Source organism: Aythya marila (genome assembly GCF_965140915.1).
Source record: "Aythya marila genome assembly, chromosome: 1".
Taxonomy (NCBI): domain Eukaryota; kingdom Metazoa; phylum Chordata; class Aves; order Anseriformes; family Anatidae; genus Aythya; species Aythya marila.
Window position 1 is genome coordinate 25,443,619 of NC_139042.1, and position 19,192 is coordinate 25,462,810.

Genomic DNA, 19,192 nt, shown 5'->3' on the forward strand with positions numbered 1-19,192 from the left:
TGAACCTACCCGTACAACAAGAAAGGCTAAACTCATGGGGAAAGGAGGTAATAAAAATGAAGGGGGAGCCAACAGCAGATGGTCACGGAGAAGGTTAGTGTAACCTCTTGGTGGGAGTTGGGACAATTCAGTGCCTGTGATACAGACGGATGAAGTGGAAGGAGAACGGAAGGTAGGCGCAATAGTTACGAGTCCTTTTTTGTTGGAATAAAATGAAGATTTTTTTCAGAGAAAAAAAAAAAAAAGATGGATTGAGGAATTAAATGATGGCTGAGATTATGGACACAGGATTAATTTACATGGCAGAATAAAGGTGTTTACTTAGGGGGAATGTATTTGTAATGGGATGAATTGGGTGAACAATGCTGCTCAGACGAACCCTTTAATAGGTAAAATGTATCCAAGGTGTCCTGTTGATGTGAGCCAAGGTGAGAGTGAATACCTGAAACAATGAACGAAAGGGCAAGTAGCAGGGAGATGAAAGATACAAATGCAATAGATCAGTGGTCATAAGGAGGCTGAGCAGGAGGGGATGCAAATGGCACCCTTGGGTCCCACTCTCACTGGTGGCACGAATAGATGGGATAGCATAGGGATGGTATATGTGTCAGGACATGTTGGGCCAGACAGCTACCACCACATATGTCACACGACAGCAGCTCAGGCGGGCACTCTTCCCCCTCAGAACCGAGAAACCCCCCTGCGGGGCCAGGCCGCCTTCCCCACCCCACGACAAGATGGCGCCCGCCGCCTGCCCACCGGGGCGCCTGCGCGGCCCGGCCACGCCTGCGCGGCGACCGCGGGGCGGCGGCGGCGGCTGCTGCTCGCGGCGGCCTCGCTGCCCGGTGACCGGCGCCCTGCGGGCCAGCCCCGCCGCCGCTCCCCCTTCCTCCTCCGCCTCCTCCTCCTCCTCCTCCTCCTCCTCGCCGCCGCAGCTGGCGCTGCTCGTGATGCAGCCGTGCGGCGGCGAGGAGGAGGCGGCGGCGGCGGCGGCTGGAGGGGGGGTGCTGCCGCCGCAGCCTGCCCCCGGTGCGGGCGGCCTCATGTTGTTCTACGAGCTGGGTCCCGGCGAGGCTGAGGCGGGGGAGGAGGCGGCGGGCGGCGAGAGCACGGCCAGCCCGGAGGAGATGGACGACGAGGAGGCGGCGGCGGCGGCAGCAGCGGCGGCGGCCACCGCCTCCTCCTCCTCCTCCTCCTCCTCCAGCGGCGAGGCGGCGGCGGCGGCGGCGGGCGGCGACTGCAAGAGCTGCACCTACCAGGGCTGCAGCGAGACCACCACGCAGGTGGCGAAGCAGCGCAAGCCCTGGATGTGCAAGCGGCACCGCAACAAGATGTACAAGGACAAGTACAAGCGCAAGAAGAGCGACCAGGCCCTGGGGGGCGGCGGAGGAGGAGGAGGAGGAGGAGGAGGAGGAGGCGGCGGGGCAGGGGGCGGCCCCCGGGCTGAGGTGAGGCACGGGGGGGGGGGGCTCCGGGGAAGGCTTGGTGTTGGGGTTCAGGTTTTTTGATAGTTCTGATTATTGGTTTGTGATTCAGTCGAGGCAGCGCTGCTTCTGATGATAGTTTTCACTAATGAGTTAGAAAGCGTTTAAGATTTTGTATTCAGACCTGAAAAGAGAGCGGAATGGTTTTACTTCTGAAGGCACCGGCTTGTTTGAGGCTGAGGGGACAAGCGTGGGACAGTGGTTGTCAGAAGAAAAAAAAAGCTGCTTACCTGGCACAGACGCTCCTGCTACAAGTGGCCTTTTTGTGTCAGCACAGCTGTCTGTGGAGCTGTGTGATTACAACCAGGGACCTCATGTAACTGCAGAGCAACTAACAAAAATACTGGGTGAACATAAAGACATGGGTGAACTCTAGATTTACATACTGGTGTGATTTCCTCTGCTCTCTCTTAATTTCCTAATAATTCAGCATAGACAGTTCATGATGTGACTACACAAATACTTGCTATAGCTCAGAAAAGGGGATGTTATGGTACAGTTGCAGTATTAACATGTAGCGACACGTTAAGTTTTTTTGATCTGTAACATAAAGTAGTGATGACTGTGTGTTGGAAAAGAGAGGGCTTGCTTTTCCCACTTGAGTAACGTTGAAACTAACATGCAGTAGTCGAAATTAAGGCCTGAACTTGCAGAAGAAAGCAGGATAGTTAGTGATAAAGTGGGTGTGCCTTTTTGCAGTGCTGATAGTGTGTTTTGGGGTCTTGGCAAACAGCTTGAGTCAGAGTGTCAGTAACCTGTGAATTTTATAAACACGGGGTAGCATGATGATTGAAGTTTTCCAAAACATGAATGTTTTCTTAACAGAAAATCACAGGGCTACATTGTTTAGAAGACAGCCTAATTCACGAGTGGTGTTTGTACAGGGAACAGAACAAACAAAAAGCATACGGATCTTATTGTCTCTTGTCTGCGGCTTTGACAAGTTCATACAAGTATTCTGGCCTGTTCTATTTTGCAGTGAAGAATATTGTCATTCCCACCTGATTGCAAATGCTAAATATAATTCACTTATGCAAACTATAGGCTGAGGTGTTTTGAATTAGTTTACTCTTTAGAAATGCAATCAAATAAATTCAAGACATTAGCTGGCCATGGTAACTTGGTTAGGTTTGCAATTTAGAAGGCTAACTCAGCCACGTTGCTGGAGTTGCATTCACTGTGAGTGATGGCATAAGGAAAATAATGTGGGAAGGAAAACAGGCTGGTTCTTGAATAAATACATACCCGTTCTAGTGCTGTTATTTTCCTCTGCAGATTAATAGTGCAGATTCTTTTAGGATCCTACTCTGGTGGTAAAAAGTAAGTGTATGACACCAGGTTTTACAGCCTCACTTTTCTATTATTTTTTTTTTCTTTAATAGGATTGTGTTGAAGGTTCAGTTTCTGTTACAAAACAGAGAACCGGCTCCATTGGAGATCGCCCAGCAAGACCTACTCTTCTAGAACAAGTCTTGAATAAAAAGAGACTGGTAAGTTTTGTTTTCTTGGAGGTCTTGAACTCAAATAAATAAAGGCAGTGCAGCAATGTTTAGCTGTTGCCCTTCTGAAAGGTGAACATCAGTTCAGTGATCATACACAGTATGTGCATGTAGATTTGAAATATGCTGCATTTCAGGTGTACGTGTATGTCTCTGCTTCTGCATGAAGAATACAAAGGGGACGGAGTTTATTGGTGGTTGCCATGTTAACCGAAGTTGAATATTTTGGTAGTACTAAATAGGTGTAGTTGTTTCATTAGGGTAAAGAGTACTTAAAATATAACTGAGATGTTTTAAACACATTAGCTGGACTTTTCTGTAAAGCTTCTGACACAACAGTGCATGGGCTTCAGGTCTTCTGTAAACTTTAATTACTATAGTGTGTTTTAAAAGTTGTAGGCTTATTATGATACCACACTTAAAATTGCATATATATTTGCTGGTAAAAAACTGAATGGAAATAGTACTATGTGTGCTATTTGTAGACTGCATGAATGACTTATGCTGTAAATTTTGTGTTGCTTCTGTTGCTCCTTTAAGTACATGGCAATAACTGAGTCTAATGAACAGTAATAATGCAGTCCTTACCATTGCTTGGGATGATGCTTCATTGCAATTCTTTCTACTTCATTGTTGTTTGTTTTTTGTTTATTTGTTTTTTACAATTTCCTTCCTCCGGAAACTAATAGAACTGTTTGACTGCTCCCTGTTATCTGTGCAAAGCAATTTAACAATTACCATTAAAGTGTGGTAGTGCTTGTTCAGAAGTTTCAGAGAATCATAGATTATCCCAAGTTGGAAGGGACCTACAAAGATAATCAAGTCCAGCACCTGAGTCCCCAAAGGACCACCCAAAAATCAGCCCATGTTTCTGAGAGCCTTGTCCAAATGCTTCTTGAACTCCAGCAGGCTCAAATTTGAAGTCTGTAAGGAAGCATCATAGAAGTCTTAAGTATACAGCTGTACAGACTTATTTTCTTGGATGAATTCTTAATATTTGGAGAATATCAGATGAACGTATCTGATGGTTATTTCTAAAACTTAGGGGAGTATCTGTAGCTCTTCAGTTGAACTGTTAACTTTATTTTCCTCATCATGTGTTGTTCGTTATGCCCTGATTACTAAATTGTTATTCCCTTTCCTGTCTGTTTGTATTCATGTGACTTTTAATGAAATTTTACAGATTTTTATTAATGAAACATTTTTTTCTGGTATATCAACCAAAAACTCTTGGAATAAATAGATGTTGAGAGCTTTGTGAACAGAGTTCTGTCGAGGCTCTTTGAGGATTAAGGTTTCTTTACATTTTTCTGGGGAAATGAGATTAAGACTGATCTGTTTCTTCTTTCTCTCTCTGCTCTGACTCAGCTTCAGTTGGTCAGCATTATTCCTTCTATTATTTATTCTTTGCTTTACGTGTATCTGCACAACACCAGGCCTAAAGGACATGCAGTGACCAGGAAAAAAACACTTGTGACCTCTCACATTTGAGGCTTCTCGTACCTTATGTTGGGCATCTGAAAGTTACTGCATGTCAGTGGTAGCTGCCCACAGGTTTATCATTTGGAAGAGCAAAGTCCTTTGTGCTTGCTCCTAAGTTTCTTGCATGTTGTGTTCATCTCTGTCAGGAGAGGCTGGGCTTTTTTGGCAGCCCCTTTGTGCCTGAATGTGCAGCTTGCCCTGGATGGAGAGGTAGAAAGCAGAGGTGGGAGGCTGAGAAGCCACAAGGTTCTCAAAGAGGAGCTGGCCTCTGGCTTTATCCTCCAGCCAGGGAGGATAAAATGTCATAAAACAGCAGTAAATAAAGGAATTCTTACTGAGAAGTACCCTGTGCAGTGAAGTGACTTGAGGAAGCAAATGTAAGCTACAGAAAAGCAGGCTGTGTGTCTGTTCAGTGAGACGGCTTGTTGTTTGTAGTCTGACCTATTCAGCTCTAGGTTGAAGCTGTATGCAAAATTTACTTTTTTTTTTTTTCAGTAATAATCTCTGCAGAATTGCCTCCTAACAGCACAAAGTTCCGACCCTTTCTTGGAAGCTGCAGGTCCTTTTCAGTGTGAATCTGAATTGCAGAGTTGTAGCACCTCTTTGGTTGCCTTAGTGAAGTGACTGCACAATGAACAACCAGTCTAGGGAATTAATTCAGCTAAAAATCACTTTTTTTCTGCAGTGACTTTTGATCCATTTTCCACCTCATTTGCCATTTGACCTTACAAATGGTTGTGCTGCCACCTTGCAGGAATGAGAATGAACAGTTCAAATTGGATGGCAGACTGCAGATGTTTGGGCCAGTTTACGCAATACTGCTGGCAAATGTCAGTCTGCATCCTTGGGCTTTTTTTTTTTCCTCATTTCACTTTCTATTTTAGCAAATTTCTACTCATTCACTCTACTCTATTCATTCATTTAATCTGCCTTTTAAAAAGGAGTTTATTCTTAAAATTTCACATTCAGTGACAAGCGGTTTCATTGTCTCTGAGTAGTGAAAGTTTTCATATGCTTTTGTCTTATCTGTTCCTAATGAGCTTTCCTATTCTAGGATAGGTGATACGATGTAAGAGTATCTCAAACTGTCTTCTGACTGAAGGCAGGTTGTTTGTTTGTTTGTTTGTTTCTTTTTAATACATTCCTTGTGGCTGGACTACTTTTTTTGAGAAATGTTGAAAAATTACGGAATGCTCGGTGAAGTTTAGCTTTGCTACAGAATTACAATATTTAATTTATATTTATTGCAGCTCAGAAGTACTGTCTGTAGTAGGGAATTGGGAATTTGGCTCAAAACTGAAGCTTAGTTGAGGCTGACATTGTTCTCAGTGTCCGTAGATTACTACTGTTTGCTGTTTTGTATGGTTTAGGCAATATCACTTGTTCCTTAGGTTCTGAATCTGCTTTTAGAATGTGCATTAACACTGGTTGTGGTTACCAGCTGATGTCCTGAAATGGTTTTGAGATGTTTTTCGTGAGCTTGCTTTGTATTTTATCACTATGGCAGATAATTTAAATTATCTGAGTTACTTAAAGTCCCCTTTCTCTTTCTTGCAGTCCCTACTGAGAAGTCCAGAAGTCGTGCAGTTCTTACAGAAACAACAGCAGCTGTTAAGTCAACAGGCTTTGGAGCAACGGCAGCAGCAGTTTCAAGGAGCACCTGGATAATCAGAACAGATCAGTGACCTGCAAATGAGTCTGGTGCTGAAGGAGGATTAGGATGTGTATATTTTATTTAAATATAGAGAATCTCAGTGTTAAAAGGAAATGAGAAGTTGCTGCTGTTCTGTGTTTTATTTGTCTCTTCTTTGCACTTTTGAGGTTTTGAGCTGCTTGGGTGTCTGCAAACTTGTCAGCAAATCTGGACGAGTCTATTTTTTGATTCTTTATAAAAATTCATTGTAATGTTTGTTTTTTTTAAGTGAAAATTTGTTTATATCAGTAATACTTAGCTGTACACCCTTTTCCTACCAAAGTCTTCCACTAAATTAACATTTTTCTATGTAAAAGTTTACTGTTAAACAAGTCACTCTTTGATGACAATCATTGAAGGAAGTCGGTTACTTTCTATGGAAGTTGTGAAATAAAAAGTCCCCTTTGAGCCAGTCCCGTGGCATGATCTAACAGTAATTCCTCAGGGATATGAGAAGCTTATGTCCAGTAGAATCTTGCACTAAAGACAACGTGCCATCAAGAAGTCCAGCAGTGGCTCAGAAAAGTCCAAGCTGAGTGATCCTCCTGCCATATATTCATTATTTCCAAGTTGCTTAGGTTTGAAATGCTTCACTCTCTGTACAATGCACATAAAGGAATTTGTGTTAAAAATCTCCAAAACGGAGAAACAGCAAAGTACTTTTAAGAAGATTTAGAGGTGGAACGTATGCAGTGGAGAGTTGGTGCTTAGAAATAACTACACAAAACAAGGTCCAACATGTTACACATGAAATCATGTATCACAACTTATGTAAAAATGAGCGATATTCTTATCTGTGAGTGAATAAGATTGGAGTTTTTAACTCAAATGCTTAAGGTTTTTAAGAGCAAATGCATCCAAAATGTAAAATGCAGTTGTGCATTTGTTTCTTTTTCATACTCTCTTCCAAAAAAGTACAGTTAAAATTATTTGATCAAAACAACAGATACCAAATCAGCTCAAGTGCTGGATTTCTCAGGTTTTCAGCTGATTCAGATGAACTTAAAATTGATTTGGTTAAAATCCAAATGCTGTATTATGTAAATGTTGAATCCCAAATTTTGTCTTTAAATCAGAGTTTTGTATTAAACCACATTTCCTAACAGAGGTTGTCTGAATGGTGGAGATGCTTCTTAAAGTACTACTTGGATATTGCAGCAGTTTGATCTGCTGAATAGTATCTGTTCAGGAGTGTTTGTTAGTGTTACACATTTTGTAAGCTGTGCTTTGTGTATGTATAGAAATTGTTCAGTAGGGATTTCTTGTATTTAGTATTGTGCAAGCTGTTCTTTTTTTAAAAGAGATCTAAAAAATTTGTACCAACAGCTCTGGACCAGTAAGTGTTTGAGTAAATCTGTGTCTTTTTTTAAAGAAAACTATTTTTTTTTGTTCTGTTCCATTTGTATGTTGCTTTGTTGTTTATTTCTATATTAAAATGGCAAGCTCTAGGTAGGTGACATTAAAACCTCTGTTTTCCCAGACTCTTATGACACAGAAAAAGTTACTTTTGCTTCAAGCAAAATGAAATTACTTTTTTTTCAGTACATCAGAATACATGCAAAAACGTAATGGGCTGAAGTTAGAGGAGGAAGTATTTTGGTTTTATTTCAGATGGTCAGCTCATGAAAGCATTTAGGCAAACAGCTCTGATTAAATGTTTTGAAAAGAATGAAGCAATTCCAGGTACCCAGTCTGGCCTTTACCAGTTTCAGTGGTAGTTGTTTTTCTTCTGTAGCTTTCCCATTTCTGTTCTTATTTTAACATAACGCTTGTTATTTTTAAATTCTCAAGAAGTTTGTTTCAGTTCTTCTTTTGCAAGGATATTTGTAATTTGTAATATTTGGAGTCCTTACCTGTGTTTTTTTCGTCTAGATGTACTCAAGTTATTTTTTCTACTTTTTTACACTTTTTCTCTGATGCATTTCTTAACAACTACTTGGAAAAATGATAAAGGTTTGCTTTTCACTAACAAAATAGGAAAACACATCCTTTGTGTTTTAAGAAAATGTGCTTCCTTTAGCAGACAGGAAGATGTGCTGTACTGATATCAGGCTTTTGCTGAAGAGAGCATAATTGTTCTTCTGCAACAAAATATTAATGGCCTGATTTGAAATGACATCTGAGGTGTAAGTTGTTGGGTTTTTTTTGCATATTTTTAGATTTCTAAAACATACGAGTCCCTGGAATGAAAGGTAGAGTTCACCAGCAAGGTATGAGTCACTGTGAAATGTGTAGTTTCTGTTAGTCTCACTGTAGAATTATATGGGTTGGAAGGGACCTCCAGTGGACTGTAGTTCAACTGCCCTCTGGAAATGGGTCCCCAGCAGAGGTTTGAACATGTCCAAGGGCAGAATTTTTGTAGCCTCTTTGTGGTGTTTGATCACCCTGGAGGTTTTGAAACAGAAAATTGTCTGTGAATTTAACTCCCTTCAGCATCCTTTTATCCAGTCCATGCATCACGAGTTTGGGTATATGGATATTCCAGGACGTCAAGTCAAAGACCTTGCAAAAGTCAAAGTAAACATTGTTTGCTCCTCTCTTGTCCATGGAGCCAGGCATTGTGTTGTGGAAGGCATCCAGGTTGGTTGGCTGTCACTTGCCTGTGGTAGTTTGTTGCTGGCTGTTCCCAGACCCTCTCTCATCCTGTATGGGCTTGGAAATGGCTTAGAGGAGGATTTGCCCCGTAGCCTTTCCAGGAATTGAGATGAGACAGCAGAGTGTACTTTTCTAGATTCTCTTCCTTCCCTCATTGAGGACAAGTGTAATCTTTTTTAGAGATAAGGAACCTCCTCTGGTCACCATGACCTTTCAGAAATGGTTGAGGGAGGCCATGCAGTGATACTGTCCAGCTCCTACAGCACCTGTGATTGCATCCCATCTGGTCTCAAGGACTTGTGCTTGTCCTGAGTGGCATAAGCAGTCCCTAGCTGTGTCTTCCTCTCCTTTGGTTACTGCTTCACTCTTGGACGCTGCTAGCAGGCTTGAGGTATTGGGAGTGGAGAGGACAAGCCTTATCAGAGAAAACCCAGAGACAAGAAGCACTAGGTACTTTGGCCTCTGTGTCCTTTCACTAGGTATCCTGCCCCACTGAGCAGCAGGCCATTTTCACCAGGAACGGAAATACAGTGTGGAAGAGAAAATGCAGAAGGTGAAAGTTGAATCTATAGTCATGTTGACGCTAATAACTTTATAGGGTGAGATTTATATTCAGATGATTATTTTGTTCTGGTATCTGTCCCAATTTACAGAAATAACATCTGGTGTTGATTTCACAGCAGTTGCTTCCGACAGTATCTCAAGGAAACTTTCATGTGCCTGCCGTAAACTATGAGATGTATGAGCATCTGCAAATCGGAGCTCAGTGCAATGCCTGAATATCTTGTCAGTAGTAAATTGTATAGGTGCATTTTGCCATTACTTCATACCAATCAGCTACCTGTTATCTAGTGTAGTGCACGTGTGCACCTCAGAATTCTTGTTTTACTTTATCAGCTCTCAGATCTAAAGTAAGCTCTAAGTCCCTATGGCAGTAGATCTGATGGAGACATCTAGGCAAACCTGATAATCATTTACCTCTGGAACAAGCAACTCAATTGTTGGATTTTCTGTGTGCATCAAACTTTGATGTCTTTCTGGAAACTAACCAAATGTAAATTAGTTGATTTGGTGCAATGATACCCCATGCATTTCCTTACCCAGGATTGCTTCCACATGAGATTTAACCAAAGGCTCACACTTTTTTTTTTTTTTTCCCCTACAGTTTTCCTGTGGGCAGTGACAGAGGCACTGCATACTACTCACATTTACAATTCCTAGTTTTGTGGCAGACCATGTATTTCTTAGAAGACAGCCAAATTCAGCAGATCTTGAGACCCAGGGGACCTTCCTATTGCAGCCTGGTAGATGTGAGTCTGCCTCTGGTCTGTGTTCTCAGGTTCAGCCGTAGCTGAGACGTAGCACATATTTCTAACAGACAGATGGACCCACACACATAAAACTAGCGTGGGCTGGCCAGACAGCTCAAAGGGCAATGCACATACCAGCACCCAAATAGTCACATAGCACTCACCCAGGCTTGTGCAGCACAAATGGGTCCTCTCAGTCCTCCACAGCAGCTTGTGCTGAATGCAGTTGCTGGAACATGCAGGCACACACAGTGAGTTTCTCCAGCAGCTCAGCAGTGAATCCACCAGGCAGCCCCTAGATCTTGCCCCGGATGCATTGTTATTTGCAGAAATATGCAACTGTTTTAGAAACAATTCTTTAGAGCTGCTAATTCTAGGAACTATGTTTTATCTAAATGTTTTCATTGGGCAGGTTCCTTTGACGCATTTAAGAGCTTCTATTTCAGTTGCTTCTCATACGCTAACCTAAATGTCTCAAGAACTCTGAAGTTAGCTTCAAGGCAAACTTAAAGCTGATGTGCATAGACATTGGGGTGGAAAAGGGATGCAGGGAGCGTTAAGACAATGCTGAATGAGTTACCTCAGGACAAATGAAACATGCTGAAGATCTGCATAGAGATGTGCATCTCAGCTGTCCTGTGCTTGCAATGATGTGATTCCAGTGCCTCACAGCCTGGTGTAGACAATAGATGTGCTGATAACAGGGCTGTCCTGTTCAGGTAGTGTCAGAGGGGGCTCTCAGGGAGTGTGCTACCCCTGCAGTCTCTGCGTGGCTCCAAGACCATTACCTGTCCAACTCCCACGCTTCTATTGCAGAACCCAAATCCTGAGTTTAAGGAAGATTAAATCCTGACTTTTATAACCAAGAACCGTACGTTCTTACTCTACCTACCTTTTTCCTTGAGTGATTCTTGACCTGCACTACTACAAATACTACTACAAATCTGTCCTTCCAGTAATGCAGGTCTGCTGGCCCACAGCTAGAGCTTCTGTCACATGGCAGCATCACTACTACTCATTAAAAGCCTGCCAGGGTCTGGGTGGGTTCATCTGAAAGTAAGTGGAACCACCCTGTTGCATCTTCACATCTACCACAGGAAAGCTAATGAGGTATGCGTGTTATTACTGTAACAGGCAGATTTTATGCCATATTAATTTTCAATCTGTTTTGTAGTGTTTAGCATCCCATTCTCATCCTCTTTCATAAGACATACTTGTATGAATAAAGGCTTTCTAAAAGCTCTGCTTTCAAAAGTTACTGGTCATCAAACTGCTGAGGCCAATCTCTTTCAAAGAGGGGGAAAAAAGGAGGGAACAAGAGAAGTTCTTAAATCAGAAATACTTTATTAACAGTAAAACACAAGACGTGAATAATCCCTTTTACAATAGAATAGTTCCAGCCAAAGAAAATGGAGTGTGTTAAAAAGTGTACTGTTCAAACATCAGGCTAAATATGTTGACTTCAGGATGCCTCAAAGCAGACGCAGCAGTAGGAATACTGGTGAAATCATCCACTTGATTAGCAGTTGTATTCTTGATATGCCAGGGCAGAATACTCTGGGGCTGATGAGAGGGCTCTGAGCTGCCCTGATCTCACAGACTCCTGAAAGTGTGTCTCAGATTTCTTGTTCTCAAGAGGCAAGAGTCCAGCTAGCATTATTTACACAGTGATCCACACTGTTGTACAGAGTATCACTAACTGTGAATACTACTTACTGTCTTCTTCCAAGTGGTGAAGAAGTTTTGCCTTGACTGCGATGGAAAAGAGAGAGGGCAGAATTGTTCGTAGGCAGAAGTGGTACCATTAAATCTTTGTTTCACGTTTCCCTTTTTTGCACCAGACTGTGATAGCTAGTATTTAACACGAAGAAAACAGACCTTGCTCAAATCCACCATTATGGCCCCTTGGTTGCATACATCCTTGCAAGATGATGGCTTCATCGATCCACCCAAAAAGGCCTGTTTCTTCGTGTTTTTTTTTGTCCCACTTCTCAGCCCAATTTGAATGGCAGAGGCGATACTGAAATGAGGGATTAAATTGCTAACACTGAATTGCTTGTAGAAAATACACCGTGGTACATTTAACTCGTACTTAGTATTATAAATAATTAAAATGAACTCCAATTACTTGAATAAGTGAAAAAAATGTATCTAGAGGTGCATTATCTCTGCTTGTCATTACGTTTGTTCCCTTGCTCTCCTGTTTGCAAAGCATCTCATGGACATAACTGTGAATTAGTAAGATGTAACACACTTCAGCATCAAAAAATCACTTTGAAACAGATGATGTGCTCACTACATTGAAAGTGCAAGGGGTCAGACTTTACCAACTTTTTTTCTAGCTTTTCTTTGCTGATGAGGTCTGTATTTAAAATTATTAACTGGTAGGTCTATTTCTTCCTATGCTATTCATACGCAATATTATTTGAAGACTAACACGGAATATAAAATAGCAGCATCCATGGATAATAAAAACACTATGACTGAAGATCTAAAAACCGTTCACAAATAGCTGCAAATGTTCACATTGGCTATAATGGAAGAGTAGCTGACTCTGGAGGACTTAGTGGTTATGTCTACCTTGCATAAGAGACGTGGCCTGCAACTTAAATTCATCAGCTGTACAGGCACCAAGTTTGTAAGCATGGCTTGGGTACAAGTGGAAGCATCCTCCTGATGGGACTCTCAGACATCTCGCCTCCTTGGCAGGTAAATGTGGCATCAATATGGCAATGTAACATAAGGTGCCCCGGGCAAGCTGTTTGGAAAGCCCTGAGGTGAAGAGGGAACAGGATCTTGGTCACTCCTGGCCACTCTGGAGCTCCTGAGAGTTGGTGATCAGTACAAGCTAAAGTCCTGTGCTGGTGCACATGCAGAGGAGTCTGCATTAGAGACACTAAGCGATTTCTTTTCACTGAACAAAGACTAAATGCCCACTCAGGCTTTCTGTGCCTTGCAGCAAGGTACTCCCTGAGCTGCACCAAGGAGAAGCCCTCTTTCAATGGCTGCAGTGAAGTCTCCAGGTTGAGAAGTGTTTTGTTCACAGATATAAAGCCTCACATAATCTCTCTCCCTACTGCAAGATGGGACCAACTCTACCATCAGTCGTTTTTTCAATGGATGGTGACCTAACCTCTTACATGCCCTCAGAGAAGCACACTGACCTAGAGGGGCTTGGGTTTGGATGGTCGAGTAACTTCTGGCTTCTCCAGAGCAATGAACTCACCTTTGGCTTGGAGAGCACACGTGGCATGCTGTGTTCAGTAGGTTTGTGAGGAAGAACAAGGGCAGATGAGATAAAGTTAGACACAAATGGCTGATTTGCTCCATTTTAAGAGTTGTGCAGTGGAGATGATGTTTACAGTGAGAGGTGTTTCCAGTGCAGATTTTATACTGAGGGAACATTAATACCTAGCAACTCTGTCCTGCACTGAACTCGTGAAAAAATAGCGGAGGATAAATAAACATGCTTCATCCTGACACCGTCTCTGCTAGCAGAGCTCCTGCCTGTGGCAGCCTGCTAGCACTGGGTGTCTGCACAGAACCACAGAGCAATGTAAACGGGAAGGGATCTCTGCAGGGCATCTACTCCGATGCCCTGCTCAGAGCAGGAACCACTTAAGAGGCTGCTCAGGGTGTTGAAAAGCTTGGCACAGCACTTGCTGGAGACATGGAAGGAATTTCTTTGACTCCAGCTGATTTTACTTGGGGCCACAGTTCCCCTTCTTGTTGCTAACACAGACCGAGCGTAGCAAAACACGAAATACTGATGAGGAGTGAAGATGCTTGTGGCTTTACAGGAATATCAGCAAGCACACAGCAGAGCCCTTGTGAAAAGTCAACTCAGTGTAGCCTTCAAAGCACGGGGGCTGCCTGGATGTGCTATGGGTGAAATCACCATCAGGCATAGCCAGCTGGGTTGTCTGCAAGGAAGGGTTTGATGGGGAGAAAAAGCATGTGCTGCACCTCTGAATGCTGCAGCCATTGCTCCAACGTACCTGATCTCCTGTTACAGGGCAAGGTCATGGGCCTGAGCAGTCAGCAACAGCGGCACTGAATGGTTTCATGCAGCGTGCCACAGCTGCTTTGGTCACCTCTGGATGCAAATGGCACATTAATACTGGTGCTCCTGGAGAACTGGCAGCAATTAAGCAGTCATCTCTCAACTACTCAATAGGAAAACCAGTGGTCTGGTACCATGATGGACGTGCTTTATGCCACCACCCAATCAAACTCCCATTGCTGCCTGCTGATGCGTGGTACTTATCCACAGAAACCTTCAAGAGGGTTTGGATTGTTGATGGCTTGCAAAAACATTTGAAAAAAGCTGCCTTCAACTAAGCAGTCTCCCCGTAAGTGGTTTTAAATCTCTCAGGAAGTCCATCTCAAAACTATTAATGAGTGCATTTAAAGGCTTTAAATTGAATATAGGTTGATAGGTTCATGAAGATCTTTTAGCAGAAAATATTTCCTTCCAAAAGGAGATATTTGGATCTTGTTACAGCGAGATACAAAGTTGCCTTGCTGTAAATTATAAGAAAAACAAATTTTTAATTTATCTCAATTCGTATACAAGAGAGGACTCCAAGACAGACTTTGATCAAAAAGGAAGGGAAATAAATGGTTTAGTAGCCTTACTTTTTATCACTGCATCTAGGCAGATCATCTTTCTATTTACTTGTTTGCCTCATCCACTGCTCCTACTTCTCCCCCATGGTGAGCTCTTCCCTTCTCCTGGGAAGGAGCTGTCAGCTGCTCTATTTGCACAGCAGCTCGTGCAGTGGGGCTAGCCTGGTCAGGACTAAGCCTCTAGAGGCCACCAAAATCAGAAATCATTCACAAAGTGATAACAGCTTGCCCAAAGGCTAACAGCTCTGGGATGGATGTTGGCTTTGATTGCCCAGAATCAGTGCTTTGATCCAACTTTTAGCAGAGTTACATGATTCATCTCGTCCTAATGTAGACATTTCAAATAGGACACGAGAACCACGCTCCAGAAATGCCTGTTCCTTTCCTTATGAGTAAGGGAAATATTTAGGTGACTGCCTTTAATGAGATGAATGTGTGGGCTGCAGTGAAGCCAGAAGGGCTATCTGCATGAGGATTAGAGAAAAAAGTAGAAATACAGGCAAGGAAAAGCTGCTCTGAATTTACCAACTTCCATTTAAAACCACCAACACTTACTAAGCAAGCATCACTGCCAGGCTGTGAGTTGTTTCACCTCCCCAGGGGCCCACCTCTCCTGCTTGCCCACATTTTGTGACCATGTGTTCCCCTTACATGCAGTGGGAAGACAAAATCATGCTCAGGGTGCGGTGTATTTGACCAACCTAAAGCACCTTATGATAAGACGAATGATGCCTCAGAAAAACCTGCTTCTCTCCACTGACCAACCATAATTTTCCTTCTGCAGAATCACAGGAAACTGGAAAATGGAGATGTTCAAGAGCAGGCGCACCTTAGCAAGGCCACCTTTGCTCTCTGGGAGGAAGATGACAGTGCTGGGGATGTCTAAAAGCAACCCATAGGCTTCCCTATATATTAGGAGGGAAGGAGGTTTCAGCCTAAAAGGCAAGGATGAATTTAGGATAAAGGGCAGAGCTAGAAGACAGAAGTGATTTTTAATTTGTCCTTAGCTGCTAAGTAAGCAAAGGGATAAGCAATATGAAAAGCACAATGAAATTACTGGAGAAAAGGTGTAATAACCACTGAAAACAATGTTACCAACAACTCAGTACAGGGAGATTGAAGACAGAGCTGAGGAAAATGTCTGTTTCCAAGCCTTTCTTTAGTCTGTTAAGCAGTAAATGGCATGCCTGGAGTTTCCGTGTAACGTTATTACTGGATTTCATTGCTGCAGGAGACTGTAAAGCTTTTCCTATTCCACACTGACACTACTGATGGCAAATGGTGACAAAATAGGGTTCTTCACATTTACAAATTTTCTATAAAACTTGGCAATACTGCTCAGTCTTAATGATCACTTATCCTTCTGTGCCCTACCAATGCTGGAGGCAGCTGATGGTGCATTCAAAGGAAGTAACCCCTCTGTTTTACTCATTCTTCTTCTCTGTTCATGATTACCGCCTCAGAACAGGTATTACATAGCATCTAAAAGACACAGAAAGTCTTTCCAATGAATGTTACTTGGTTTGCATATGCGATGGACCTGAAGATTTCAGGCATCCTCTTCTAATCATGCAGTAAAATGCGTAGCACCAGGTATTGTGTGAGAGGAAAAGAAACTTTCTGTAAAACATTTTTTCTCCATATACTATGTTCTAAGGAAGAGTGAGATTTGAGTAACCATTCTTTTTGACCCTTACAGAAAAAAAAAATAAAAATCAGTGGCCCAGAAGGAGCTAATCCTGTACCCTTTCAGCAAGGTAACAGGGACCGCCAAAAGACAGTAGGGTTTCACCTGCCTCCTCAGAAAAGGCCACCAAGTGAACATTTGGAAAGGCTGGCTGAGTGACAGTACGGACAGTAATTTTTCTTGCTTACAGAAGGACCACAGACAAGGAGATTTTAAAAAAAATAATAATAAAAGGTTTGCACATAGACTCACTCTTTGCTTGTTCGTGGCTTACACTGCCTCGCCACTCCCTGCAGGCGAGGCAAAACCGCTGCAGCTGATGAAGCCTGTATCTAAGATGAGGAACCATCCATGGGGATGTACGAAGTGACTGACAGGGAAGCCCCCTCTGTCAAACCCAAGCGTTTCAGTCAGATCCCGAGGACTGGCACAGCACAGGCAATAGATGTGACTGGTTCACGCCTCCTCCTCAGTGCATCTTGTGAGCGTGGGGCTTCCTGTTCCCAATGCAGAGACCATCCCAAGACGAATTACTCAGTTCTTTAATGCACACTTCATTTCCTTTTTCTGAATCACAGTTCAAGTCCCTTTTAGACGTACCCTTGATATCAGCACAGTAGTCTAACTACAGTTAGTCCTAACTTTAAAACAAACTACATCAATACTGTATAATGGATAGGATTCAGTTTACATGCCGGATACATATGCAAGTATGTATGTACTTTGCAAAAAAAGTACTGGAAGTTAATTAGATTTTAAACTTCTAGGCATATATTTCAAATTCTCTTTTTTTTTTTTTTTTTCTTAGGAGCCTGTTACTTTTCAGTGCAGCAGTACCATACACTACTGTGTTAAGAGTATCAGGCTACTCAGGTGTGTCCAGAATGCTCTGATAAGGCTCCAGAGCTGAAGGCATCCCGAGGGCTCTCTCCTCCTGCCAAATCCTAGGGGAGACAGGGGTCTCAGCTCCTCAGAGGATCTGCTGTCCCATCACGTTTTGCTGTAGGGAGACAGACTGGGATTGCTGTTTAGTCCTTCAATTCACTGGAAAAAAGTCATCTCTACGTGTAAGTCCTGTGCACCACTTAAGGTCCTCTTTCAGACCTGAAATTAGGATGTACGATGGAGATAAATGGTGCCGAGATCTGACTTTGGTTGCCTGCAGAGGGGTGAATTTCACCTACTAGGAACAGCTACAGCCAGGTTTCTGAATCCACGTGAAAGTGCTGAGAATTCGCACCGTTTACTGGCTTGGCTGGGGAATGAAGATGCTCACAGAAACTGCTCGACACTTTTGCAGGAATTTGGCTTATTTTGTACTAGAGAACAGATATGCTATACCTGAATTTCTAAACTTATTGTACTGGCATCAGAGTAACTAGAAACCACAAAACGTATCATGAAAAAAAAAAAATAGGAGAGTAGACTATGTATAGGAATATTTACATCTACATACATCTACATATAGAAGCTTCTGTTCACTGGAAATCCTATAAGCCACTGCCTGCAATAGCATCCATCCTAAGGGACTTCTAGAGATGATTCCTAAGAGACTGAGGAGATGGGGTTATGAGGTGAGCCCATCTGTGTCAGCACCTTATCCAGCCATTGCAATGGTCCATGCAGGTGGATCTCAATCCAGCAGGGTGTGCTTGTAACATCTTGGCGGTGATACTCTGCTCCCCAGCCCTATAAAAGCATCAAAGGACCAAAAAGTGAGACCTTAAAAAAAAATACAACATTAAATCACAAATCCAGTGCTGTCGGTCTAAGACAACTGCAGGTAGCCCATCACCCCAGTCACCAGGATATAATGCTTTGTCCTGGGGATAATTTTCTCTGAAAACTTTGCCTTTTTAAGGTTATTACCATTAGTTCTCAGGATCTTTATACTATTGGATTAGAAGTGCTTCGCAACACTTGCAGGTGCTGAGACCAACCGGCACAGACTGGCCTGGTTCTGAGCTTGGCTGCCTGCAGATTGCCTGTAGGGAATGGTCCCTGCTGCTCGCACTCCAGAGACATGCCCACAAAAATCTGCCAGGCTGCTGTCTGGCACAGACAAAACACAGACCAGGCCCTGTCATAACACTTTAGCAGGAACTGGTAACGATCCCAGGCACTGCCTCATTTATCAGCAGAGATGCATCCCACCAGTCTGCGACTCTTAAAGTTCTAGGTATTTGTCTGAGCCTATGGAAGCTTCCAGCAAGGTTCCTCCTACCTCCTTTACCTTAAACTTAACTCATGTATAGGCATTTTCCAGAGTTTTTATATCCTTGAACATATCCTTTTTTCACACTGGCTGTCTGCTGTGGGAAATCCTGCAGTAATTTCACCAGCTCTTTCTGGGAGATGAGGGACAAGGAGCTCCTGTCAGAAGGTGGGCATGGGATGCTAGCAGGGAGAAAAAAGAACCAGAAGTCCCTGCCTCAAGTGGGCGCAGATTTTAGCCACCTGTGTAAATTACCTGAAGAGTTTGTGGGGGTCAACAAAGTGCCACAGGTCTTGACCAGACAGATGTTTTTATCAGCACAGAACTACAGAAAAGAAGTCATAACACTCAGCATCTGACCTAGCAATTCCTGCTCTCCTCTCTTCAGCCCAATACCAAAGCTCTGGAGACATGACCTGATCCAAGGAAGAGCCTGAGGTCTCACAAAACAGAGCTCAGATCTCCACAGGGCAATCTGCAAAATGCTGTCCCACTGCAAGATGAGGCTCTGTATTTGTGGGCCACTGACCAGGGAAGCTGAACCCTACAGTTATGCTAGTCAGGGGGGTGATATTTTTGTCATAAGAGAGTGCCATGG

The 19,192-nt window shown here is 43.0% G+C and overlaps 2 protein-coding genes across 3 annotated transcripts in view; one reads left to right on the forward strand and one right to left on the reverse strand.

Annotated features, from left to right (window-relative positions):
- Positions 1-737: 737 nt before the first annotated feature.
- On the forward strand, positions 738-8,126 carry RFXAP (regulatory factor X associated protein; the record flags this gene model as incomplete). The annotated part of the gene is made up of 3 exons (XM_082751742.1): positions 738-1,448; positions 2,867-2,974; positions 6,023-8,126. The coding sequence occupies 3 exons, from the start codon at positions 738-740 to the stop codon at positions 6,131-6,133; spliced, it is 930 nt and encodes a 309-aa protein (XP_082607868.1). The 3' UTR covers positions 6,134-8,126.
- A 3,332-nt stretch (positions 8,127-11,458) lies between these two features.
- Positions 11,459-19,192, reverse strand: part of SMAD9 (SMAD family member 9) — a 41,089-nt gene continuing 33,355 nt past the window's right edge. For both annotated transcript variants that reach the window (XM_082762757.1, XM_082762756.1), the window contains exon 7: positions 11,459-18,068. In XM_082762757.1, coding sequence (XP_082618883.1) covers positions 17,925-18,068 — 144 coding nt within the window. In that variant the 3' untranslated portion in view covers positions 11,459-17,924. The remainder of the gene's footprint in view (positions 18,069-19,192) is intronic.